The 27,193-nt window shown below is 45.2% G+C and overlaps 1 protein-coding gene across 1 annotated transcript; it reads right to left on the reverse strand.

The window, feature by feature from the left end:
• Window positions 1–207: 207 nt before the first annotated feature.
• Window positions 208–25,472, reverse strand: Ccdc169 (coiled-coil domain containing 169). The gene is made up of 8 exons (XM_057757201.1): window positions 25,390–25,472; window positions 23,597–23,676; window positions 17,182–17,292; window positions 17,063–17,103; window positions 10,850–10,948; window positions 10,592–10,645; window positions 7,878–7,954; window positions 208–455 (listed from the first exon to the last, which is right to left on the reverse strand). Exons 1-8 carry the CDS (start codon window positions 25,470–25,472, stop codon window positions 356–358), a joined length of 645 nt encoding a protein of 214 aa, XP_057613184.1. The 3' UTR covers window positions 208–355.
• Window positions 25,473–27,193: the final 1,721 nt, after the last annotated feature.

Here is a 27,193-nt window from a genome sequence, read left to right on the forward strand (position 1 = left end):
TTATACATACACATATAAAATTTTAGCTAATAGCCGACTTAGAAGCCAAACACACAGTTGGCGGCATAATCAGAGCAGATCAGAAAGACCCTGCTGAGACTACCGGAATGACATCAGCCTTCAGGCCCCCTCCTAGGACACAGTAAGAACCACAAGCACAGGTATTGGTTACTTGGAGTCACTGGAGACACATGACTTTTATGCAGTCAGAGGAATCGATTTTTGAAAGAGCGAGAGAAGCCGCTCTTCCTTATCTATTTCCTCTCCTGAGAAATGTGTTGAACGTCTGCCTCCTAAACTGAAGATTCTGGATGAAGAAAAGATGGAAAAAATAGAAGTCTGCCCAGCTCTGGAATCACGGGTTGAGTTTTGGAAGATGGTTTGATCTTGTAACCTTTTTTACTGGTCCTTTCTTGGCATTCGTTATCTTCTGATTAACGGAATTGTATCTCCCACTGAAATAAAATAAGCATTGATCATAATTTTTCTGTCACTGCTGTCTGCAACAACAAAACTGTATGTGCCACATATGGCTGACCCCGTTCCTCTGGTCTGGAGTAAGGAAGTCTTCATTGACAAGTTCTGCCTATAGCCCTGTCTTAGGCAACTACGCGGTATCATCTCGCTGCAGCTATGGAGCAACCTTTGCAAATGCGGGCATACAAAGGGTCAGACTCCAGTAGCAACTCATCAGGTACCCACCATGAAAGGCCCTGTCTAGAAAAAGGTGAGGGGAACCAATCTGCTACTTACCTTTTAATTCAAATTAAAGGCAAGAACAGGTAGAGGCCAAGAAATAGAACAGGGACAATAAACTAATACCAGCACATGGATTTCTGTTCTTCGATCCCGTGGAATCTTCTCTGACTGACCTAGGCAGCTTTGTGCAGATTGCTTCCTTGTGTTCTTCTTTGAGACAGCAGAGGCTGCTCCAGCTCCTGTGCTTTTAAAACTATCTTAGAGAGTTGTCTCAGCAACAACGACACAGTAAAGACCTTCCATTTTCCTTCTACGCAGGGAAATGTTTCTTTCCCCCGGAAAAGCAAAGAGAAGTAAGCCAAGTACCTTAGAACTCTAGAAATCAAAAATTCATAGCAAATCTCAAAATTTTCAAAAAACAAACAAACAAACAAACAAACTTGGGGTGTTGATGAGAACACTGAGTTATGTAGAATTTAATTTTCCCTAGTCCTACGCTTGCCCCTTACCGCCGAGAAAACCAACAGCCCGTGCCTATGGTAAAACCCGGAGCCAAACACGTACTATGGGAGTTGCCAATCTCTGGCTGCAAAGCTCTTCTTCTTTGGCCTTCTCTGGAGAATTTGCTGGAACAAATTGAAGCCATCATTTAATTTCATGGCTACTACTATTTAAAACTAAACTAACCAGGAAAGTTAAAAGGTGGAGGGGGGTACTGAATCTTCAGCACACTTCCTGGTATCTGGGGTGCCATACTCAAGTGTAACTATACATACCTAGACCACGTGTGTTCTTGGGAAAGACTTGGGAAGGACCTAAGCTCTCACCTCTGGCTAAATTTGAGGTCTAAGGAGCAGAAGGGAAGGCAAAGGCAGAGTTGGGATGTTCCTGGCTGGCTATGGAGAGCCCATCCAAACACATATGCAGCAAGGAAGAGAGTTATTGATTCCAAGCACTTTAAATTTTTCTGCTAATTCCAAAGTAACCACTTAGCAAATCCAGCATAATGTAAAGAGGCCAGTCATGAGGAAAAACACCAATTTCATAGAATGAAGTTTAAAAAGTCACCCTATAACAGCAGCCTTCAGCCCCGGGGAAAAGAGAGCATCTGAGATTCAGAATAGCTATGTGATATTATATAAAATGCCCAGTTTTGATGAAACGGGAAAGATTACCAAAAATACAAACACAATAAAGCTAGAATGAAAGAGGACAAACAACACTGTCACACGAAAGGCTGAAACTGTCATACTTAAAAAGCAGCAGCAAAGGGGGGCGGGCAGCACCTCAAGATACAGCAAGCAACATTCATTTTTCGGCAAAGCAACCCAGCAGCGAAAGGGATCACAGGAAATTAAACAGCTTCTGCATAGCATGGAGACAGCCAGAGGCACAAAGAGAACCACAGAAGGGAGAAACTCCTGACCAGGTATATTTCAGACAGGACATTAATATCTAGAATAGACAAAGGGATGCAAATATTAACCCCCTCCCCAAAGCACCAAGACTGCGAGTTAATAAATGAGCCAGGGAACTGAACAGGTGGTTCTCAAAAGAAGAAAAATGGTGAGTAGAAATTTGAGAAAGTATCCAGCATCTTTATCCATCAGAGAAATACAAATAAAATGACTTTGAGATTCCATCTCACCCAGGTCAGAATGGTTTTCAGCAGAAAAGCTAATGACAGCGAACACTGATGGAGGTGTGGGGAAGGATGAACCCTAGTCATCGTTGGAGGCGGGGTCAAGTGGTACAGCCCCTGTGAAGAATGGTGGTGCGGCTGCTTCTCTAAAGACATGAACTAGAATTCCCACATGAATTTGCTGTGCTGCTTCTGACGCATAACCAAAGGACTCGAACCTTGTGACAGAGATATACGCACACCCATGTTCTCTGCTGCCCTGTACACAGCAACAGGGAAACAGAACCAGACTAGATGTCCATCAGCAGAGAGAATGTGGCACATATGCACAATGAAAACTTAGTCATCCGTGAAAATGAAACATAGGTAAAGATGGAACTATATTAAACAAGGTGACGCAGGACTAGAAGACAAGTACACATGCTCCTTCTCAGACATGGATCTCAGATTCCAAGTTTTATGTGTGTTTATCTGGAAATAGTGTGGATGCCAAGAAACCAGACAGAGGGCTTTCAGGGAGAAGTAGTTTTGAGGGTATGAGAGTGGAGAGGGCATTCTGAGGACAGAGATGACAACAGGGGATGCAGAGAGATGGGAGAGAAGGACAGACAGGACCAGAAGGAATATGTGAAAATGCCACCAGGAAGCCTGCTACTTTGTATTCAAATAAATAAGAACACACATAGAATTTTGTCGGGAGTATCCATAGCAACATTATTCACATTATCAGAAATGTATAAATAATTCAAATCCCCATCAACTGATGATTTGATAACCAATGCTCTATAAAAATCTGGGATGCTAGCTAATCACCAAGATAAACCTGACTGTGCTTAACGTGGATTCTCTTGAGAACAAAAGCTGGCCTGGCGAGCCACACCCTGCACACTCTCGTACGACATAATAATGGGAAAACCCACAGAAACAGAAAGATTAGTGACTACCAAGAGCTAGAGGGTAAGAGCTAACTACTCAAAGGTATGATCTTTCTTTGGGAGTTGTGGGGGAGTGGAATGTTCTAGAATCAGTGGTGACGGTTACTCAACATGGAGAATATACTAAACAACCACTCAGCTTTACTGTACCTGCTTTACAACTTGCTTCAGTTGTGTGTCAATATATATGTGGGAATGATAGGCTGCCACATTGTTCAAGTGTGTTCAGTAAGGCTTAGCAACCACTTAACGGGTATTACATAAATGATTCCAGCACAAGAGTGTGGCATAATTGTTGTTGCATGCTCAAGTTATCGCTCAATACTTATTTTTCTCTCTTTACAAATGGATTCTTTCTCATTTTACTTACTCTTTATATTTACTAATGAGCTACACACTGGAACGGGATTAAATTTGAGAATATTTATCAAGTTAGGAATTTTTCAAAACCCAAGTCTCCTAGCAACCATCCAGTACAGGTTTCACCCTCATTTTACAAGGGGATAAACTGAGTCTAAGAGAGACTATTCATGTAGAGCCACATTGGATAAGTGGTAGAGGAAAACTGGTTTTCTGTCTGCTCCAAAGCAAGTCAGTGCAAAATTTTATTTACCATCATGCTTCTTGCTTTATTAAAAGAATAATGATGAATACTGTTATTTTTACTTAGAGACTTCTGCAAGCTAGCTTATTATAAATTTTTTCTTTATTTTTATTCCCATTAAAATGAAATAAAACTGCATAATTCATAGAAAAATACTAAAAATGGATAAACACAAATCATCCATAACCCTACCAAGTTGTTTTACACTATACTTTTATTTACTATTATAAATATTTCTACATAAGTTATGTACTCTAAAATCTGCATTCTAGAATCGTCTAGAATCTAGTAGAGCTTCTTAATGCTGGCAAAGTTTATTGAGTTATTGTCTTAAGGCTGCAGATGAGAGCTGTATTTCCTATATCTGCTTCTTGTCTCAAAAATAAATTTTCCCGATAATCTCTCCCTCAACAAGACACAATTAATGTCCCATAGATGCTTTTATTCGGGAGCATGAAGGAAAGCTCTGTCTTCCTTGAGGGCCTTCGATATAAAATTTTCATCAAGAAAGAGGAGGCTGCATCGCAAAGAAAAAGAAACGTTACCATTGACTCTCGGCCAAGTTGTTGCTGTGGTTTCTGTCACCGTTTGAGTTCCTTCTTTGTAAAGTCCGGTTTTCTCAGTCAATGTATTCCATGGACCAAAGCCCAAAGCTACCTATGAGCTTTGTAACTTCCTAACCTATTTCTAAATAGTGTTTCCCTTCACTATCTCAGCAATTCTTTATAAGCAGCATGTGCAGGGGGCTTCAGGACAGACCTTTCAGTGAAATGGAGATGATCCTGTTTGTTTACAGATACAATTTCACGAAGTCAGAACATAATTGGTGATATTCAACTGGGCAGAATCACTTTTTGCTTGACATTGTAAATAGAATTTCTCTTAACTGGGTCTTTCCTGGTACTCTGATTTCTTCTGAGCATCTAACAACGTCATAAGCCAGTGCTCAAACATTGGTTCTGCAAACAGATGTTGGCCATGATCCAAAGGTCCGTGTGTTAAACATGATCCCAGGCAATACTGCTGGGAGGAGGGAGGCTGTGGGGTCTGCAGGAGGCTGGGTCTGGTGGGGAGTCTTGGGGTCACTGGAAACATAACTTTGAAGCCAGCAGTGGGACCCAACCCCTCTCTCTTTTTCCTTTTCTCCCTGCCTTGTGTGTGGCAGTTTTGCCTACCTTGCACTACCAAGCTGCTTGACACAGGCACAGCACAGTGAGGGCAAACAATCCTGAACCAGAATCTTTCAAACTAAGGCTAAATTAACCCTTTTTAAAAATAAGTGACCTACCTCAGCCTCTGTGTTACAAACGCCAGTTGAAGTACATATGAGAACAAACATTAAGGCTATAACATCAGCTGACCGCATACCAACTTACTCCTCCCTTTTTGAACTTGTGTGAATGGAAGCATATTTACATATTTCTTTACAGAACACTATGAGAATTATCCAAATGTTGTATAAATGGCATTTTATTACTATGGCTTATATAGTATATATGCATAGACATAACAAATATCCATTCCCCGGATGAACATTTTAGGATTTTTTTCCACCTTTGACTAACATGGGTAAAGCTGCTATGACCTCTGTGTGCAGGTCTTATGGTGTGAATGCACCATTGTTTTCAGAAGTAGCATTGGTGACAGACAGAATGAGTGTATAAACATCTAGAGAAGAGAATATTCCAGAACAACCATCTAACTCTCCACTCCACCAGCTCCCACTCGTGTCCTGACGGCGCCTCACAGCCACCATTCTCCTCAGCAGCTAAGAGATGGTGCTGACACCTCCTCCTACGTCCATCGGCCACCTGGGGTCAACTCCGTTGTGAGGTGCTTAGCCCCAACATTGGTTGTATGACTCATATTTGAATGATCCACAAAAGCAGGCTATCCCATTCCATGGTCAAATCAGTAACTCGGAGACACTATTTTAAGGCAGTCCTGACTACATGCATATATTCAATACCTCCTCAGGAAGATATTCCTATTGGGGGAGGTTCAAGGGTTGCTGATAGTTTCAGACAGCGAAGATCTTATTGGTCCAGCGGCTTGAGCACTCGTCATCTTAGCAATTCGTTCAAAGATGATTAAGCAGCAATCTACAGTATTTGTATTCATCAGAGACAGAGGGATCTGGGTGGGAATAAGCAGCTCTGAAGGCTGTGAGGCAACTAAATGAGTGAGAGCTCCCAGCCCACGGCATCCACCTCCTACATCAGCACCTCAGGCTCAGTGCGGACCGATGGCTCAGAGGCCCCAAACAAAAAGATGGAGGCATGGTGGATGGCCACAGCTCCACAAGGGGGCAGGAAGGGATGGGCACCTTGATGATCTCCTTGGGCATCCTTCAGTCAAACCTGATGAGATCTGCCAGGTAGCAGGCCCCTCAGGATGATGACATCAGACTCAGGATGACATGATTTCAGAGTTCACACTCTGACACAACCAACCTCAAGAGTATTCACTGAAAATCCAAACTCTCCTCAGAGTCAAGGTCTGGGCATGTTTATGGTATATGCACTAATGTTTATGAATAGATGCATTAATGTACTGCAAATAAGGCTTAACTTAACTTTCCAAGTAACTCTTCAGTATCAAAGAAAACTTCAAAGATGCAGCAGGATATTTTTAAAAAGAGATTTGGATTAGCGTAAAGGTAAAACCGAAAGGTAGCTATGTAAGGTGGCTGTGCAGAGAACAGCTGAGACAGGAGTTACTGTCCTCAGAAAACAGTGCCCAGGTGGTCACAGTTCCCTGTCCCGGTAAAGCCTTGCCCTCGATGTCATAATGTCCCCCTGTGCCTACACTGCTGATCACACCTGATTATCTTCATGGAGTCTGGAATGGTCGTGGGAGTTAGGTAGAGGAGTGACCCTGGCCAACAGAAACCTCGGATGCTATACAGCCAGTGAGCCTCCCTAGGAGATAAAAGCCTTGCGTGCCGTCAACATGCCATCGGAACTCATTCTCAGAGGGACCAAGAGTGTCAGTGGGGTCTGCTTAGACAGAATTTCACAAGGTGGCACCTAGGTCTCCCAGTCTTGATGCCAGGAGCCTTTCCCCTTGCGGACTTCAATTGTACCTTTTCTCTGGGGCATATCCTAGCTCAAATACAACTATGCCCTGAGTTCTAGAACCTACCATCAAGTCTTTTACCACCAAGATGGGCCTGGGAATCTCAGATACAATGATTTGATTCTTTTTCCATGGCGGTCCTTTGTCAATTTTTAAGATTTAAAGTACATTATAATTCCACAATGAACATGTGTAAAGATAATTAATTGTAATTTCAAAAAGTAATGATTATGAATGAAAAATATACTTCAATCCATCTAGATGAGAATTAGGCAAAATTGAGCTACATCATTAGTCTTCCCAAAGAAACCTGTCATCGTACACAACCCTTGGGTACCTCTTGTCTCGACTGTGTTCGGGCAGGATTGATTTGGAACTCACTTCTATCTTGATTTAATTTTTTTCAATGTTATATATGAATATGCTCCCGCACATGGCGACAAGGTTATATAGAGAAGGATCTGGTGATATATTTCCTACAGGACCTGGAAAGTTCACAAGTCTATAAAGCCTCAGAAATACCTCAGAGTTCCTTTGTTCTTCATCACAAAGTGGCTGCATTTACACGGGATGGGTAGTCTAAACTGCACTGTATCCATAGCAACAAACACGTTTCCCCTCTGAGAAGGTCAAGGCAGACCCGAACAGTGTCTGTGGTGTTGTTAGTGGTGTGGTTTTCACTCTCCCCCGGGTGCTATGCTGCATTCATTTAACCTGTCACTGGGTGTGGAGACTAACAGTGCTTCTGGGACCCCGAATCTTGTGCTTATGAAGTGTGAGGATTCTTCCCTTGTGCGTTTTTATACACTGCTCCAAAATCTAGAATCTCAGCTTCCAAAGTATAAAGGACACCTGTCGGGTGAGCGCCATGCGCGGGCGAGTATAATTAGCTAATGAGGGAAGATCTACCTAGACGTACGTTTTCACCAGACTCTCTTTCATTCTAGGCAGCGGATCCATCTGTTGCCTTTTAGAAAATTGATTTAAGCCAGAAACCTGAAATGCAAAAACAGCGTGTTATTTTCCTCCTTCCCAACTGATCCATTTTCAGCCCATTTCCTTCACGAACATATGTAGAGGCGGCTAAGTGACAGAAAGTTCAGCCATTTTCTGCTAGGATCAACCATTTAAGTTTCTGTACAAACCCCTCTCTGCCCTTTAGTCCACATGACTTTTAATTTACAGAGAAAGCTTTGAAGACTCATGTGTGGGGGCTGTTAAGAGTTCCTGTAGTAGACATTAAACATACACAAAGCACATAGCCCGTCAGCAAGTCAGAAAACACAAGGTAACACTACATACAGTGCTAAAGCAGAGAGGTAAGATCATGTTAAATATTACATCTCTGTTGTAGTTCTTCCAAGAGAGGCAAAAGGATGCCTCGGGCAATTCAAGAACATGGAGGCCAACCAACTTCCAGATGGCCACCGAAGCCTTGCATGAATGAGTTCATCCATCAGGGGCAAAACTGGAGAGAAGAAACTGAGTGGTATAAACCAAAGACGACAGCATCTGAGGGGCCAGGAGAGGCACACAGGGCATTATGTCGACAGTAAGGGAGACCACCCAAGGCAGTCAGTGAAGATCTTTGTGTCATGGCCACCAGCCTAACAGGTTCAGTGAGAGGCCCGGTCATGATAAGGCAGAGAGTAAGACACCTGCTGTCCTCCTCTGGCTTCCACGCATGCTCACATGTTCTTTTGTAGGCAGACACCACATCTGTAAGCCCAAAGCATTTCTATTTAAAGCTCTCACGCCCTTCGCTAAAATCCTATGTTATTCAGAACAAACACCAGAACTTGAATTTATCAGGTCTCATAACACTCTTGAGAAGCTAGTCCTGCTGCACTCTGATAATTCCTTGTGCCTCTGAAGCAGGATCTCTACACAAGGTGTGTAAAGGAAAAGACCTCTGGCGAGGGAGTCGGTTTCCGGCAAAGCACGCCCATCTTGCTTGTTAGCTACAGGTTGGATATTAGCAGGCTGGGAAGACTCAAGGCCTGGATCCTGCCTCACAGTCAACATCTTTGAACCAAAAATTAAAGCGGACTTTAATTACTGACGAGAAAAGGAACCCAAGGCACATCTTTGAGCTTGGTAGGAGCCTGACACCTGATCTGTCCGGAGAGCCCTGAATGGAGACCTAAATCTGGCTGCAGTCTAACCCTTTACAGGGTCACTCTATCACAGGAGGCTTTCTGATAAAGAACAGAGACACACCATTGCTTCCTTCTATAAGAACGGCTCCAAACAGGCCTGTCAGTCACCTGGACAGGACAAAGCCTCTCAGGAAAAGCTGCTTGTTCTGGAGACCTTAGAAAATAGTATAATGGCTGCCAAGCGTGTAGAGTCAGGCCCTAGGTCTCTTTGGTCATTGGCTTCTCTCACCGCTTGACGGTGTGTTTACTCTGCAATAAGCCAGGCCCGTCCTCCACACTGCTCTCTTTCTGTGTAAATTCTTCCCATAGAGGTCACAGGAAGGAAAGCAGGGACTGAACCAGGTGACAAAGCTGGGGGCTGGAGGAAGACAGGGGGGCTGGAGGACAGGCAGACTGAGCACTACAGATGCGGCCTCAGCCGCCTGAGCAAACACAGCTCCCACAGGATCAATTATTTATGCATTCAGTGTGGGAAGAACAAAACTCACCCATTAACCTTCCCAGGCACTGCCGCCTGCGCAGGGCCAGAACCACCTTTGAAGACAGAGATTAGCAATTCACTCTAGAGTGAAATCCTCATTAACATTTATACTGGGGGCAGGATTAACGCCTTCCTGGAAAGCTGTTGGCTTTGATTGTACATTCAATGAGTCTGCACAGTGAGGACCAGCCTGTGTCTTTTTTTTTTTTTTAAGATAAATAAAGGTAAATGGGCGTTACAGGGGCCAACGATTCTCACTTTTCACCTTAGACAAAATCTACAAGGGTGTTTTACATGAATGGATTTTTTTTCCTAGTAATAGGTTTTATTATCAGTTGTGTAAATGCTTTTGAACACTGACTATCTGATGGTCTTCGTAGTAAACAATAAGGCAAGAGGAAGAGTCAGGCACATGTGTTTGCTATAAGAGACCAGAAGGCAAGTACAAACCCCATCACAGAGCAAGAACCTCAAAAGATCAGAAAGGAACGGGGAGGTAGCATCCTCCAGTTGCTGGGGTTTAGAGCCCTGATATGTCAGACATTTCACGGTGTGTGCTCTTTACACGCAGGGCTCTCTAAATACTCCATCAGACTGGGAGGCCGACGACAGTATCAGATCCTTCCTCAAGGGAAGGAAAGGTGTTAGGGGCCCATAAAGGTCATACAGCAAGTCGGGCTGGGGAGATGTCTCAGGAGCTAAGGGCTCAGAGATTGGAAGCATGAAACCCCAGCATCTAAGCAAAAAGCCAGGCATGGCTCTGCCCCTACCAAAGTTCTAGCTGGAAAGAGGAAACAGACAGATCCCAAGAGCTTTTTACACAGTCAACCTAACTGAAATGGTGAGAGTTTCCAGACTGCCTCAGGGCAATGAGACAGAAAGCGATGGAAGACAGCAAGTGGCCTGCTCTGTCCCACGTGTGCAGGAGAATGGGAAAACAACATGATCGCTGGTCAGAGGAAGTGTCTAGAATTTGCAATCAGAGGAGTTTACCTGCGACATTTCCGCAATGTACATGCGGCGCTCGTTGTTGGTCCTGTGGTACGCCTATTAAAAGACAACGGGTGAATCCTGTGTGAGAGCGGGGCAGCCACACTAATGGGGCCATTACCACGTCTGGCTTTATGTCTCCTACTTTTTATATCAAATGAAATGGGTTTGTAAAATCTTCCTGATTGTGAAGGCATTCGTAGGAAATACCAGAAACGAATGGCAGCTTCAAAAGCGTTGCTTCACAAGGAGTTAACCAACCTTGGATTCCTGCTCAAGTTTAAGCGCGTAGTCCTTCACTTGGTTTTCGAGACTCCGTTTTTCTTTCTCGAGTTGTTTGAGTAACGTGTTTAAAGATTCCTGAAAATATGAACAGTGAATTTTATGCACACGTAGCTCCAAGCAACAATAAAAAAACTCATGAAAATGTTCGCCGGTGAACGACTGCTATAGCCAAACGAGACTCTGATTCCATGCGCTGTGCTAGGCAGTGTTAGAGTAACAGCAATAATACATGGTTGTCGTGTTTACTGAACTCTGATCTGTGAACTAAATACCTTCTTGGTTTATTTCTAATTAACCTGTTGTCCCCAGGCCCCCAAATTGGATTGACTCAGAACTGCGCCTCTGCCTGGAAGTTTCTAATGAAGGGTAAAGGGTTGTAAGATCGGAAGAGAAATCAGAATATATATATTTTCCACAGATGATTTCATTTGGTTTGAATCATGAGATAGCCTGTCTTTCTGTTTACTGTAGGGGAAATTGCAGCCCTGGCGGTTACGTAATGAGACCAAAGATGTGTGGCTGACGAGAAAGCAGAACCCAGGTCAGATGGTTCCCAGGGTCACACATTCGGAAGCTGTCAATCACACAGCTGCTGCTCTCACGATGGGGTATGGGCAAAGACTGCCTCTCCTATGCCAGCTGTATGCTTCATGTCTATTTGATACACCAGTGTAAATGACCAGACACCAGGTATCCACAGAGAGAAAAACTGAAGGCTCCTCTCCCCCAAAAGAGGGGATGAAGCAGATCATGGTGACTAAGATCAGTAACACCATACATATTGAAAGAGTTAGAGAAATGCATGGCTAAAATGCAGCATTTAGATCTGCCAAAACCACTAGTTTTCTAGTAATACGGGCTCCAGCCCACTGATGACGAGGCCAATCTCATGCCTATGAGGTCCAAGAAAAGCTGCAGTCCAGCCCTCAGCGGGTTTTCCCCAGAGGCACTGTCGCACTTCCGGGGTTCCTGTCATCCCCATCAGAACACTGTCCTTCATATAACAGACACACCTGGCCTGGGCCTCACCTGTCTCCCACAGAGTGGACTTCAGTCATGTCCTCCTTGCTCATTAACAGTTCCCTGTCTCCCTGTCTCTAATCATCCCAAAGCAGGCTACATTGCAACTTGCTGGGAACCCTCTATGTCCAAACTCCTGTCTCATGGCTTCTTCCCACAGTATCCCGACTCTTAGGGCACATCTTAGGGTCATGATCAGGTCTTAGAAACCTAACTGTCACCCTGGGGGCTGATCAATTGGTGTCATATGTACCAATCAGGGCAGATCGGTTTGCCATACAGTGTCCCAGATAGGCATGACCCACCTTTCTGCTTTCTTATGTCACTTTCGGTACCACTGGTTTTATACATAGCTTTCTGTGAAGTAGCTGCCAAAATGGGATTAGAAGAGCAAAGGTCAGGAATACCCCTGTGAAGGTGGGGGAAAGGGAAGCGGGAGGCTGGGAGAGCAGTCTCAAGGTCTCCCCACAGGGCAGGCAAAGCAGGCTGACTGGAAGCAGACTCATCCTAGTCCTTCAAGCAGCCTACAAAAGCTTAGCAAAACTAAGGAAACTTTAAACCCAATCAGTCAACAACGGAATCCCACACACAACTCCAGGAATAGCTCTGCCTTTGTCTCTCTGCTGCCGCCATAGTTCACAGGCAGAGAACAGACCTTTGCAAGTGCGGCCTCAACAGAGTTCAAAGTCTTCTATCAAAGATCTTCCTGCCCCGGGAATCACAGGCCCCATGGCCTTGTGATGTGGACCCGGCTGGAATTTCCCAGGTACAGGGCCGGAGATGAGAGCGGATCTCTGTTTCCTAAAATGCACACCGTTCCTTTCTCAATGCCATGTCTCACTCTCACCTTCTATTTTTGAAGCTCCGAGGTCCAGAGCTATGGCATTTTTATGCAGAAAATACTCTCCTAGCTGAGGGAAAGTGTGCCAGCCCCATGAAGTGGCACCAAGTTCTGAGTGGTGACTGCTCACTGGCTCGCCCTACCTCTCCCATACCTGCTGCTTCCAAGTCCCCAGGGATAAGTCTGGAGCCTGGCTTCCTTGTCACTTGGGTCCCTCTCTGCATTCTGTTGTCTCTTCTTCAACTGTCTCATATAAAGACGGGTCCTTCAGCTATGTCTTCCAAATGTCGTCAGTCTCTTGCCTATGAACTTTTGTCCTCCAGGCAACAAGTATCAGCTATCATTTCTCTGCTTCCAGATGTCACACTGAACTCTAAAAGCAGAGCCCTGGGTGTCTGTTCAGAATTTTTACTGGATTCTTCAACTTTGCCCAACAGACGTTTGGTTTTACATACACAATTTGTGTCCTAATAAATTCATTTTCAAATGGTACTAAGCATGATTTTCAATTTTGCATTGGCTATTGGTTTTGACTAGACAAGAGCAGTTTATGATTTTTAGGACCAGGAAATAGAGTGTGCATTGGGAAAGGGAGTGCATATAAAAGTGAATTTTAAAATAAATGATAAACTAAAGTCATTAAAAAAAAGTGCTGGCAGAGCCCAGGGTGCAGACAACTCTGCCTTCCCCTCCCCTCACTTGCTCCACAGCAGAGAGTCTTGGGTAGAATGGAACGTTCTACTCCAGCACACCTGAGAAGCACAGCAGTGTGGCCATTTTGGGACCAGTGGGCAATTTATACCCAAATTAGGAATCTTACATAAATCATGCTTGAATCGTATTGTTTTTTCTTTGGTTGGCTGGGCACTCATCATGTACTGAACAGCAGCTACAGACCAGCTGGAGGATGGCGGTATCGTCCTGACTTTCTGCACTACCATCTCCTGTTCGGTGTGTGGCAGGGCCACACAGAACAAGACAGCCACGTTCTCCGGTCAACCTCGGCACTGTGCCCGTAAGTGGCAGCAGCTGTGTGGGCCACGACTCCTGGGCTGCGTCTTTCTTCCCTTCCATCACCTGCTTTGAGTTGTGTATCACACACGCGGCAAGCTTTAAGTTTATAGTATGGCTCAGACAGGAAGGTTTGCTCTGGCAGTCTCCTGGGAATTAGACCAGCAGTCATATTAACTACACATTGGAGAAGACAAGAACTCATCTGGATTTCCCTAGAACACTACCATCATCAAATACCCTAGAGTCTAGACCAGTACAGAAAAATGACTGCATACAGAAAAAAAAAAAAGCTTTAAAAGTACTAAATTATTCTTAAATAACTTTAAGGTCTATTCTGGGTTTTTATTCTTTCTTTTTACTGATGACAACGTAACTGGGTATTAGGAAAGTGATAATTTTTATCAGGGGCAAACGCTGATACCACTTCCAAGTCACAGCAGACACACTGTAGTGCTCCTGGTCGCCCCAGCAGCCAATTATCCTCTGCATAAACCAATGGCCACAAGCCAGAAAGGCATCCAGTGAAGACAAACCGTAGCTAGAGGTGCTGTAGAAACCGAATCCTCGGAAAAGACACAGAGATTTCACACTTCTATCAAAGAACTGCTTTTGACAACAGTTGCTTCTTCGCATTCTAACTGAACGGGTTTTCACCTGCGTTCTTGTTTTCCAAAGGTTGCTTCTTAAGAGTAGGTTGAAACACAAGGTGAGGAAAAGACGCTTCCGGGCCATGTTAACATACATGCAGTAAGACAGACTTCGGATTTAAATAAGAGGGGAAAGGCCTGCTCCACCATAACACACAGAAAGGAAGCTCTTACCAATCACCTGTGTTTTTTCTCAAAACTAATGTTAATTCCACAACAGCAATAATAGGCAGGGGCGGGGAGCTGCAAGCTAGAACATCCCACAGGGGCTTTTAAGAGAGAGAAATGGCAACCGGACTTAGTTAACCGATTTAGTTCATGGCAGCCCCCAGACAACACCAGCTCCGATAGAAATGTAAAGATTCTTCACACTGAGCCTACAAGCGCCCCCTTGTGAGCAAGCCTGCTTATTACATATATGTATCACATGGCCATCTTTTCTCTCTGGTTTGAAGCTATGCACCTGCCTACAAGCAAACTTTTGTTCTTTGGTGAGAATGCAAATTAGGTGGGGGATAGATGGGTTGATCACAGGCCTACCACAGTCAGGCAGACAATGGGAGTTCCACATCCTGTCTCTCAGAATACAAGATCCCTTCAGTAATCTTTTCATGATACAATCCTCACACCAACTCAATGCACTTTATACAAAGTATAAATGTGGGCATCGATAAGGCTGAAGAAACGACGGTAGCATTGAAACCAACCGCCATCAACCGTGAGTATGGCTTTGGGGAAGCTCCTACAGCCTGATGATCCCCAGCAAAGGATCTGAACCTGGGGCTGCAGAGGTGCTTGGGGGTTAAAAGCGCTTTGTGCTCTTGTAGACAACCCACTCTTGGTTCCCAGAACCCACATCAGGAGGCCCACAACTGCCTCAAACTCCAGTCCCAGGGAATCCCGCGCCTCCCATTCCTTTGTGAGCTTGAGACTGGATCAACAGCACTCATCTCTGTGCTTGCTCCTCGGTCCTGGGTGAGATACTTCCACGAACAAGGAAGTATCTTGTTCCTTGTTGCTAGATTTCCAATCCCTGCGACTCAGAAAACTTCTCTATGTTACTAAGAAGAAAGACTTCAACATTAAATGTTTCCGATGTGAGCTACAGAATCTTTCTGAGGGCAGGTTCCAGGCATAAAGAAGCAGGGAACCAGAGATTTTGTTTCTGTAGGGAGTATTTTGCCCGTCACACTTCACCACGGGTCCTATTAAAAGGCTACCAAGGAAGGGAGGGCACTTACACTAGCTATAGCGGCCATGCCTAAAAGAGCCACAAGAGGGCAGTGTGAGCCACACAGAGGAGAAAACCTGGGTTTTCCTGTTTCAGACAGAGGAGGGAGAGAGATTTTCGTGACCTTCCAAAGCATGAGTCTTGAGAGGTCAGAGATGACAGAAATGGAGGCAAGCAGACTAATTTCTCCTCCGTTTTTCATTAACAAAAATGTGAGGTTTCTCTGTATTGGTCACTAAGGGATGACAGTTATTCCAAGGAAAACATCCATCTGTTTGCTGGTCCCCAGTAACCTGTGTAAGCACATAGTGCTTTGCCTGTACCCGCTCAAAACACGCTTGTTGGTTCTGAGGCGCAGTTAGCACTCACTGCATAGCGGATGGGAGAGGGTAAGGCAAGACTAGTTCCATCTTAGGCAGGGTGGACAGCCTCTCTGCTGCTATAAAGGACATTCGGCTTTATCTCACTTGGTGTCTTGAGACCGAGATAAACAGTATTCATCTGTGTACCTTGCGTATTTAATTAAAGACAAACTACAATCACAATTATGGAATCCTGAAAATTCAGCGGAGTATTACAATAACACTCTTCCCCTCTCCAGAGTATCTTTTTTCTTTCAGCATATCTCTATGCTTTTGTCTGAGTTATTTTTCAAGTGAAAATTCAGCATGGGCTCTGAAGCAAGCCTGTCTCTCAGCAGCAAGGGCTCAGCGAGAGTCATGACTTGGTGTTTGGAGTCAGGCATTGTACTGGCCTGCCCTGTCATCTGGCAGGATGCGGCCAGGCGGTGCCCTGGCCAACCCAGGGTCCTAGATGCAAAGACTCCTTTAAGAGAAGCTCCGCCCACTCACAGTCTCTCTCCCTCCCTCCCTCCCCCTCTCTCTCCTCTCCTCTCTCTCTCTCTCTCTCTCTCTCTCTCTCTCTCTCTCTCTCTCTCTCTCTCTCTTCCAGCTTCCACCTGGCGCTTTTCTACTTTTTCAAGGATAAATTGAAAAAAATGAGTAGAAAAGAATTCATCCAGGATGACAGGAACATTAAAAAGGGGGAGAATGTGAGGGCATCATTGAGAAGAAGGAATGAGAAGGCCCCATGAAGATCTGTGTGGTCACAGGGCAACCTTGGTCGCTCTGCTGCTTTTGTGTGTCCTTCTGTATCTGGGTATGTTCCTGCACACAAAGCTCCGTCTACATGTTTGGGGTTAATGTGGAAGCAGAATGAACATGTTTTAGATATGTAGAAGACGGTACTTGGTGTTCAGCGGGCTTCTTAGAGGGTGAGAGGCAGGAAGTTCCCAGCCAGCTCGGCAGTTCTTCCCTGCATGAATCCCTAGCCCAGGTTATAAGGGGCAGACTAGCCTGAAGGGCTCGGTTCTTGTGCAGCTCCGCACCAGTCTTTACATGTCTGCATGTCATTTCAATTGGCCGTCCTCTACTTACCACCGGCATTCTTTCATAGGCACGAATGGAAGACAGTCTATCTGCAAAAAATACAAAACGAACAATTGCTGCATTCGCACTTCCTCAGCTCCACCGCGCGGGGGTCGCAGCTCCTGTACCTGAAGGATTTCCACGGACCTTTTCCATTTTCTCTTTCAGAGAAACGATTTGCTTTTCCAGTTGGTCGTTCAGCTCTAGCTGGGTCTCATACCGGGCTTTCCATTCACTGCCTGAACGAAAATGGGGGGGGGGGGACAAGATCACCCCAATGCCACTTACTTGTTCATTAAAATAAAACGAATCAGGGCTGGGAGATGGTACAGGCCATAAAGTGCCTGATGCGCGCAACATGAGGACCTAGTTCAGATCTCAGCGCACACCAAAGAAAGATGCGACAGAGGTGGGGGAGGGGCGGGGACAGGTAGACCCTGGCAGCTACAGTAGCAATATATTTAGGTATTTTCTCCTTCAACAGGTTTTTTGTTTTGTTTTGTTTTCACTAAATGTATGACCTCTGGGTTCAGTAAAGAGACCCTGTCTTAAATAATTAGCAGATAGGTAAAGAAGATGCGTGTGATCGAAGAAAATGAGGGGATTGGCCTCTCTCCTGCACATGCGCACAACACATGTGCAGCTAGACTCACTCCTGCGCCGACATGTACACACACACAAACACAGTAAAATATGGGTCAATTCAAATTTACCTGACTTCAGTAGCTTAAGACAAGTGAGCTATTTCTCTCTCAGATAGGATTTCCTGGACTGCTGGGATTAGTCCCACCCTCACGCCACCACACAGCCAGAACTCAGCACTGCTTTGGTGCCTCCTGTACCTCTTGCTCTTCCTTGTTCTCTGCCTCCCCCCATTTATTCTTCACTTCCTGTTTTCTTCAGGATATTCTACGATGGGGAGTATCAGGAAGCTATCTCTTCCCTTGAGATCTCGGCATAACCCCCAGCACCAATAACCATCCAGTGTCTAAAGTCAGTCTCAACCACATATGTGCTTTCGACACCGAAAACTGTAGCCCTCATATTTTAAAGGTCGGTCATTCTTCAAATGAGGAAATCAAGGTTCAGAGAGGTTGCGTGACATTCTCAAGACACTGGAGCGAATGCTGGTCACGATGGCACACATGTTTAGTCCTGCACTCAGGAGGCTGGGCTTCATACACTGGGAGGACCAGCCCAGACAGGGCTACCTAACATACTTTGTGTCAAAAACAAACAAAAAAGCAAAAAAGATGAAAGTCAAGCTAAGAGATGATGTAACTGCAGTTAGACACAGTTTCATAGGACTCAAAGCGTCTCCTTTTAGCTACTCACCTGCAGTATTTAGGCATTTTCTTTTATCCTTCAAGAAGTTTTTTGTTTTTTCACTAAAACCCTTTAGCTACTAAGGCTAAAACACCCAGTATTGGGGAATGGAGAGTAGGGAAAAACAGCTTACAGTTGAAAGTTCCTTGTTCAACTTCAAGGCCCAGAACCTTAAAGTTGGACTTTGTAGAAAGAAAAACATTGGCTTCTGTTTCGACTTCTATTTAGCACATCTGAGATGAAACCTGCAATCTGATAGTGCTGGGGCCTGAGGAGGAGGGAAACAGCAAACACGACTACAGACTGCACCCTGTCAACAGGACACAGCCCCACCCCAGACTGGCTCTGCTAGGTACAGGCTTCCAACACTGGTATGCACGCCCTCCCATCATCCAACACCAGGACGCACACCCTCCTATCTTCCAACACCTGGACATATACTCTCCAATCATCCAACACCAGGACGCACACCCTCCTATCTTCCAACACCTGGACATACACTCTCCAATCATCCAACACCAGGACGCACACCCTCCTATCTTCCAACACCTGGACATACACTCTCCAATCATCTAACCACCAGGACACACACCCTCCCACCTTCCAACACTCTCCCATCTCCCAACACCTGGACACACACCCTCCCACCTTCCAACACCAGGACACACACCCTCCCACCTCCCAACACTCTCCCACCTTCCAACACCTGGGCACACACCCTCCCACCTTCCAACACCAGGACACACACCCTCCCACCTTCCAACACCTGAACACACACTCTCCCACCTTTGAACACCAGGACACACACCCTCCCACCTTCCAACACCAGGACACACACCCTCCCACCTTCCAACACCAGATGCACATTTTCCCAAATGGAAGCCGATAGTCACTGCACCAAATGCACCAGGAAAGAGAGGAAGGCAAAACCCTGAATTACCAGGCATATTTCCCACAGACACTACTGACCCCCAAGTAGATGGAATTCTCTTTCTGACTGCCTGACTGAAACCATCTGTCTCAATCTGCATAGTGACAATGGAAGCTTTATAGCCAGACAAGAAAGCTCCCAAAATTTTTTATTTATATGAGTATAATTCTTAATTTCAATATTATACTGCTGTGGATACAAAACACAGCTCTCACATCAAAGGGTAAATGAGTCTTCATTCTTAGCCAAATGTGAGTGCCCTCAACCCAGGAACATGGGTTCAAGTTGCCCCAAATAACACATTCTGCCATATGTGAGTTTACACAATATTTAATTAGTTACAGAACTAAGAAAGGCTTAAGGTATTTTCCAAATATACTAGTGTGCCCACAGGTAGGATATAGAAAATTGGGGTGAATTCTGCGGTAGACCTCAGATGCTGACTGGTGGCATTCTTAGCTTTTGGATTGGTGGCAGCTAGGCATCTGCTGAGAATGTATTTCAAGGTTTTGCTTCATGGTCAAGGACATCCCATCAGACTCAGGGGTAAGAAATGAATGGTTATTACCATCTGCAAATCATTGAGTGTAATACAACAGGACCAGACAGAAGAATAGAAATCACATGATCATCTCAATGGACACAGGAAAAACCTCTGACAAAGCAAAAAGGCCCTTCACCACAGCACCGAAGAAACTGCCCATAGAGAGAGAACATTTCTCAACACAATAGAGACCACAGTCAATACTGCTGGATGCGGGAAAGCAGAAAGCATTTGTTCTGCAACTAGGCACAGACAGCTCTCTCCCTCCCTCCCTCCCTCCCTCCCTCCCCCCCTTTCTCCCCCTCTCTATTTTTATTTAGCAAAGGGCTCAAAGCCCTCCGTGGAACACCACGGTGTAAGGAAAATGTGAAAGGTGCTGAGAGGCAAGGAAGAAGTCAAGCTATCACTTATTCGAAGCTGACAGGATCCTAGACTTACAGGACCCTGCAGACTCCTCAGAACTCCCAGACACAGTAAACACTTCACCAAAGAAGCAGGATACAAAATCAAAAGACAAAAATTAATACAGTTTCTAATTAGTGTTATGAATTTGCTGAAAAATAAATCAGTTTTAAAAAAATCATAATGTCTCAAAGCCAAACAAAACCAGAAATCGGAGGAATGAATCTAACTAGGAGGTGAAAAAGTGCTGCCTACAGTGAACCCTTAATACCAAAACTAAAGAAGATACCAGAAGCCCTCCCACACTCATGATGGGCAGAATATTGTAAAACTTGATATATATTATAAAACTCCATATATATATTTATTATTAATAATAATTATTATTATAAACATGATCTGGAGACTCAACACAATCCCCATCAAAATTCCAAGGAAATTCTTTGCATAAGTAAACAATGAAAATTCACATGGATGCACAAAAGGCCCGCAAAGCACAGCAATTTTCAGAGGAAAGAGTAAAGTTGGAGGTGTAAGACTCCGATTACACTAATTACACTATACAACTCTACAAAACCTGCATGGTGTTGTCACCAAACCAGACATGTCGACCATGGGACCATGAACTAGAAGAGAGCAGTGGTTCTCAGCCTCCCGAATGCTGTGACCCTTTAATCCACCTCCTCATGCTGCGGTGCCTCCCAGCCATAAATTTATTCTCATTGCTACTTCATAACTGTAACTTTGCTACTGTTATGACTCGTAATGTAAATATCTGATATGCAGGGTAACTGATGTGGGACCCCAAAGAGGTCATGACCCATAGGTTGAGAACTCCATGCACACAGCTGAAGCCATCTAGTTCGCAACCCTGTGGACGATGTGCTTTCCCACCAGCGTGGCGGGCTGTGCTGACCAAGAGGACTCTAATTTGGGCAAAGCTGCACACCGTACACTCCCCAGTCAAATCACCCCAAGGCCAACTAACTTAGTCAGTGCAACTCTCACAGGGACAATGACCCAGCACTTGCTACACATATTAAAGAAGAAAGGACTGAACGCTGGGGCATTTCAAGTCTTTTTTTTTTTTCTTCAGTAGTCTGGATGACAAGAAGCATCAGAGCCCAGTACTTAGGAGGACAAGGAGAGAGTCACAAGCTAAGGGCCAAGAGAACAGAATGTTTCAAAGAAAGGTTTCTAATCAGTGTAGGGCACAGGCCGAGGGGAGGCTGCCTGAGTGCACACCGCGTCCCTAGTGACCCCGATGAGGAGTTCCAGGCGACTGGAGGCAAATCTCCTGACCAGTGAACGCAACTGTGACTGAGGCAATCAGGAACTCACAGTGCAAACCTGGAACTTTTCCCACCTCCATCCCCTCAGGGGAAATGTCCCGGAGCCTCAAAGGCAGCCAAAGTTCCTGTCTCCCGATGGGAAAAAAAAAAAAAAAAAAAAAAAAAAAAAAAAAAAAAAAAAAAAAAAAAAAAAAAAACAGACAAAACAAAACTAAGGAGCAGGTGTCTTTCCTATTTCTCGTTGCTGAGGTTTGAGATGAAATTCAGAGGCTGCCTCTGTGTGAAACCTCATTTTCTGCATATAGGTGCCATGGTCAAAGGGCTTCAAGGGGCCTGTTTTGAAACTGGTCATGTTTGCTTGCTCTCTTACCTGTAAATTAATCCGTTTTTAAGACGGATTAGATTAAATAAGATAAAGATAAGAAAGAGTAGGGCAGACACAGACACTGTGTTATTGATAAAGTAATAAAAAAAGAGGAAAAAAAGAATAAAGACAAACACTGTGTTTTGAAGGGTATTGCTGCATAGGTGTAGGGGAAGCCAGCTGAAGAGAAAAAAAAATGGATCCAAAGAAGTCTGTGTGTTGTCCCTCAGATGAGGTGAATTCAGCAACTCAGCATACACTGGGGATGACTGGAACAGGAAGGAAAATGATGCAGGACAATGGGGCCTAGCTCTGGAGTTTTGTCATTGACCAGTGAGGGTAGAAGGGAATTTCACACAAGTGAAAGTTAACCGGGATTAGGCCAGGCCACCCAGGAGCAAGGCGGGAGATGTGGAGCCAGATGCAGTCAAGGGTGAAGACTTCACTGAAGTCTTTGGAGAATTGCTCATTCTCTCTGGAAGAAGAGGGTAAAGGCAGCAGCTGAACACAAGCACAGGAGGCCAGTAGTAGGGTTGTTTTTTTTTTTTTTTTTTTTGGTTTTTCGAGACAGGGTTTCTCTGTGGTTTTGGAGCCTGTCCTGGAACTAGCTCTTATAGACCAGGCTGGTCTCGAACTCACAGAGATCAGCCTGCCTCTGCCTCCCGAGTGCTGGGATTAAAGGCGTGCGCCACCACCGCCCGGCTAGTAGGGTTGTAAGGACTGGAGGGCGTGTAGGAATTACTCACACAGTGAGGGTAACCAGGGCTCTCAAAAGCTGTCATAACCTTATAAGGTTGACACTGTAATAAAATCGAAACCTTTACCCGTCCTTCAGGATAAATACAGATTCGTTAATGTATCAGCAGCCTTCACAATGTGTCTCCTTTGGGAACCTCAGCCTCTCGCTGCAGGCTGTGTCCCCTTCCTGGTTATTCAGCATTCTCCCTAAACAGCTTTGTGTTTAGGACACCCAGTGGCAAACAATATGCATTTTCATTTCTGTATTTATGTGCTTTGTGTGAGTATATTTCATGTGCATGAAGGTACATGAGGAGGTCATTTACCTTATGCTTTAGACCAGTGACTAAGGAGCCCCTGCCATCCTGCCCTAGGTACTTTGTGTCTCATCCTCCATCCTCCCCAAGAAAGCTATTAACATTCCGTTCCCATTCAGCAGTGCTTTACTAATGGGATTAGGCATTGCATTGCCTCAGCCATTCCCAGACTTCTGCATTTCCCAGACCTAGACAGGCCCTTGAGTACATCCCAGCTAGCCGTGTCCATGTAACTACTGAGTGAGTGAGCCAGAGGCTGCTCCCACAGGGCCAGGGATAACTAACACATACATCTGGGCTTAGAAGAGACCATTATAACCTTAGATAAATGGCTGTGACTAAACAGGACTTTATTATTATTATTATTATTAATTTTATTTATTGGCTAAGTAAATTACACATTTATGTGACACAGCTAAACTTTGCATATTAATGAATACTCTGAGCTTATAAAGTAGACAAATACAGTCAGAGGTTTCGCGTTCTTAAGTGTTTCTATGGAAGCCTTTCTTGTAAACTGCTATACCAAAAAGCAGCATCGAAAGCTTGGTCCTATTACCCAGTGTGTGCCGTTTCACCCACAATAGCCACCAGGCACACGAGTCCCACATGTCACATTTACTGAGTACCTGCATTGTCACTGTTGAGGCTGGTCTCCAGCTCTGCTATCTTATGCCGTATTTCAAGCATTGAGAGATGCACGACATCCCTGTTATTAGAAAGATTTTTGTTAAGATTAATCCAATAAAAGGAAACATATGAAAACTAATGCATAGCAACCCACCCATACTTCAGGGCCAAATTATTATGGAAGACCATTTACTGGAGAAGTGGCTACTGGGGAAATGAGTCCATCCTAAGAGTTAAAATCCACGAAAGTCCAGAATCTCCCGGTAACCAGTATGTATCTACACTCAAATATGATCCCAATGATGCTGTTACATGCTTCTCAGAATCATGCTAAATACTAGCACGAGGAATAACTACGGTAGTAGGTCGCAGCAGATAACCCCAAACACAGATGTGGGAGGCACCAATGATACACAAAAAGAAAAATCTCCAAAGTCAAAAGCACCTCTGAGGTGGTTTAGGACATGAGTGAGTGGCAGGGTACCGCAATGCAGGATGATGAACCAGCAGAGGGCTGGCCAGAAGACGCAGTGGCTGAAGGCACTCGCTACAAACCTGACAACCTGGGTCTGATCCCTGCAACCCAGGAAGGTGGAAGGAGGGAGCCAACTAAGTTGTCCTCAGACCTGGGCACCGTGACACACGCAACCCCTGCCAAATGCGCACAACAAATGTAAAACAAAACAAAAATAAACACAAAACCAAAACAACAAAACAAACAGTTCCATGAACATGTGCACAAGGATGGCAGCCAGAGCCCTGAATGCCAGCTGAATTGGCCCGGCTAAGAAGCTAGGCTGGGGTCTGCAGTCACTGGGTGACGGAGCTGAGATGTGACTTCTCTCAGACCTGTTCTGTACCTTGACTGCCTCAGAAACAGTCTGCACTCAGAATGCTTGCGTTTTGGTACAAGGCCAAGAAACAGGCGATCGAATGGGAGGGCAACAGGGGAAAGGACTGTGTATGCTATTCAGGGGCTCTTCTGCAGAGCTGCATCCCCAGCCCAGGTTTTATCTTGAAACAGGTCGTCCAGTGTGCCCTAACTGCCTCCAGCCCCTCACCTCTTGCCCTAAGTGTCTGGGTTTACACGAGTTTGTCACCAAGCCTGGATATAACTAGTTTCTTCTCTCTTCCCCCACTTCCCCTCCCTCTCTTCTTCCTTCTCTCCCTCTCTCTCACACTTAAGAGACAGGATACAGCTCCCTGGCAGAGCTCTGACCTATCGCTTCCACCACTCAAGAAAAGCACAGAGGGTCCCAGAGCCCATTTCTACAAAAGTGTCCAGATTTCTGAAGTTCTTCAAAAGGAACAGAAAGAAAATGAATTTGGAGGAACCGTCAAAACCAGTCACTTATTTTTTTTTCAGCATTACAATTTCTCTATGCTTGATCTACACAAACATTATAGCTACTTGTATTCCCTTGACTTCCGCTAAACAAAAAGGCAAACGGGGAGGGTACAGACAGATGGCCCAGTGGCTAAAAGTTCTGGCTACTCCAGCTGAGGACCTGGTTTGATTCCCAGCACCCACATGGAGGCTCAAAAGCACCTGTAACTGCAGTTTCAGGGGATCAGATGCTGTCTTTGGGGCACCCTGGGAACTGCACGTATCTGTTGCACACACACAAAGCACACATACAGTGAACCTCTCCATATAACACTTCCTTGGGAGGTGTCTAGTGAGCCCTGCATGAATTCCCACCCAGGCACAGGGGCCTCCTCGCGCACATCAGAGCTCCGACCCTGCAGGTCACAAGAGGTCTAGCGGCTCTCGCCCACGGGACCCACTCACTTCAAGTGGATCTCCTCGAGCAGCTCCAGCTTCAGGCGGTCTGTGCTCACCCCCTCGAAAGTGTCTCCCCGGCCCTCTCCCATCGTAGCAGCTTAGGGACCTCCCGCGCCTTCCCCTGCCCTGCGCACCACCTAGGGCTTAAGACCTGGGGATGCCTAGGAACCCGAAAGGAAAATGCGTTGCCAGGAGCCATAGCATGACGTCATAGGGTATATTGCTCATGTCTGCAAGCCCTGGTGTGAGCTAGGTGTAGAAGAGCCTGGGACTGTGGGTTGTGTCTGGATTACAGGTGCCCAGAATATCCAACTTTTTCTGCGCCCCTTCTGACTTTGCTTTCCTGGGCATTGCCCTGAGCCTTGCTAGGGGTGCTGGATTAAGAACGCCCGCCTTCATTTGCTTTAGGCTTTGAAAAGATAGGTCTGAACTTTGACGATTGTGAACTGTCAGGCCAAGAAATTCTTCCTTGGGGTTTAGGCAGTCCCGTGCTGTGACAGGCTTATCATATTTGCATTCTACTCTTGAGTCATCTCTGTTTTTAATATATTCTGCCTTCTCCCTCATCTTTTTTATACTTTATTATTTTTAATTGAGCTATACATTTTTATCAGGAAGGTGATAGGCTCTTTTCCGTGCGGTTGGAATACAAGTTGTTCCCCCCATAAAATTCATCTTGAAGTGAAATCCCTCTTACAGGATATTAAGAGGTGAGTCCAGACAATCGTCAGGAAGGGACTGGAGGGACTGGAGATGGCTCAGCGGATGTGAGCCCCTGAGCTGTTAGAAAAGGGACAGGGTTCCCCAGAAAATGACAGCACAATCCAAAGTATCCTAGCAAGGCCGAATGTTTAACTTCTACAGAAGGGGATGTAACCTGTCAAGTCAGCAGGCAAGCGTACCAGTTTTATTTCCGCCACAAAGGGGTCACGTGCCTCTCTTTGAACAACCAGAGCCAGGCCTCACACTCCCACGCTGTTGGTTAGGGCACAACAGGTAAGAAAACTATAACTGGAAACAGAAGGCAGTTTGCTAACACGGATTCTGACTTCCAGAAGTATCGACCCTGGTGGAATTCAGATTTCTGCCAAGTGATTCCTGACCATGTTTTTAAAAATAAGAGTTTTGTCTTATTTAATTCTTTGACAGAAAAGAGTACATTGTGTTTGTATCTCTCACACAGCTCTTGATGGGGACTCTGGTTGGTTCCCAGCACTCATAATGGATGCTGGACTGCCCAGCTCCCCTTTTCTGGTCTCGGCAGGCACTGCATGCAGGCAAAATCTATCAATACATTTCAAATCGGCTGGATCTTTGCCATCATAAGTAATCCTGCAGGTTTCTAGGTTTATGGGTTATCTCACCACCAGTTTGCTCTAGGACATCTCTTCTCCCCGGCTAGCCCTTTCAGGTGCCCTGCACCCACTTTGGACATGACATCTGGTATCAAGTAGAGGGAAACAGCCACCCGGGATCCCCTGAGGATGCTAGATGCTTTCTGAGTGTAAGAGTCCTGCACTAGGCATTATTATGCTGGTTGAACCCCAGATTTTCCCTTCCTCTGTCTTAAGGGTTGGACCCAAGAGATGCTGCCTGTCACTTCCATGTTTCCTCCCTCCTCGCTGTCCAGTTTTCCCACGTGTTTGCAGTCTCTGGAATTCTCTTAAGCAGACATCTAACTTGTGCTCTCTCATTCTTGCGTCTTGACATCTGTAAGAAGTCACAGCCAATGTCACCTCAGCCTTCCTTTTCCCACTTTTCTCAACAAATGAGAGGCCAATGCAACGTTGGTGCAGCATCCACAGGTCCT

The sequence above is a fragment of the Chionomys nivalis genome, chromosome 24 (assembly GCF_950005125.1).
Source record: "Chionomys nivalis chromosome 24, mChiNiv1.1, whole genome shotgun sequence".
NCBI lineage: Eukaryota > Metazoa > Chordata > Mammalia > Rodentia > Cricetidae > Chionomys > Chionomys nivalis.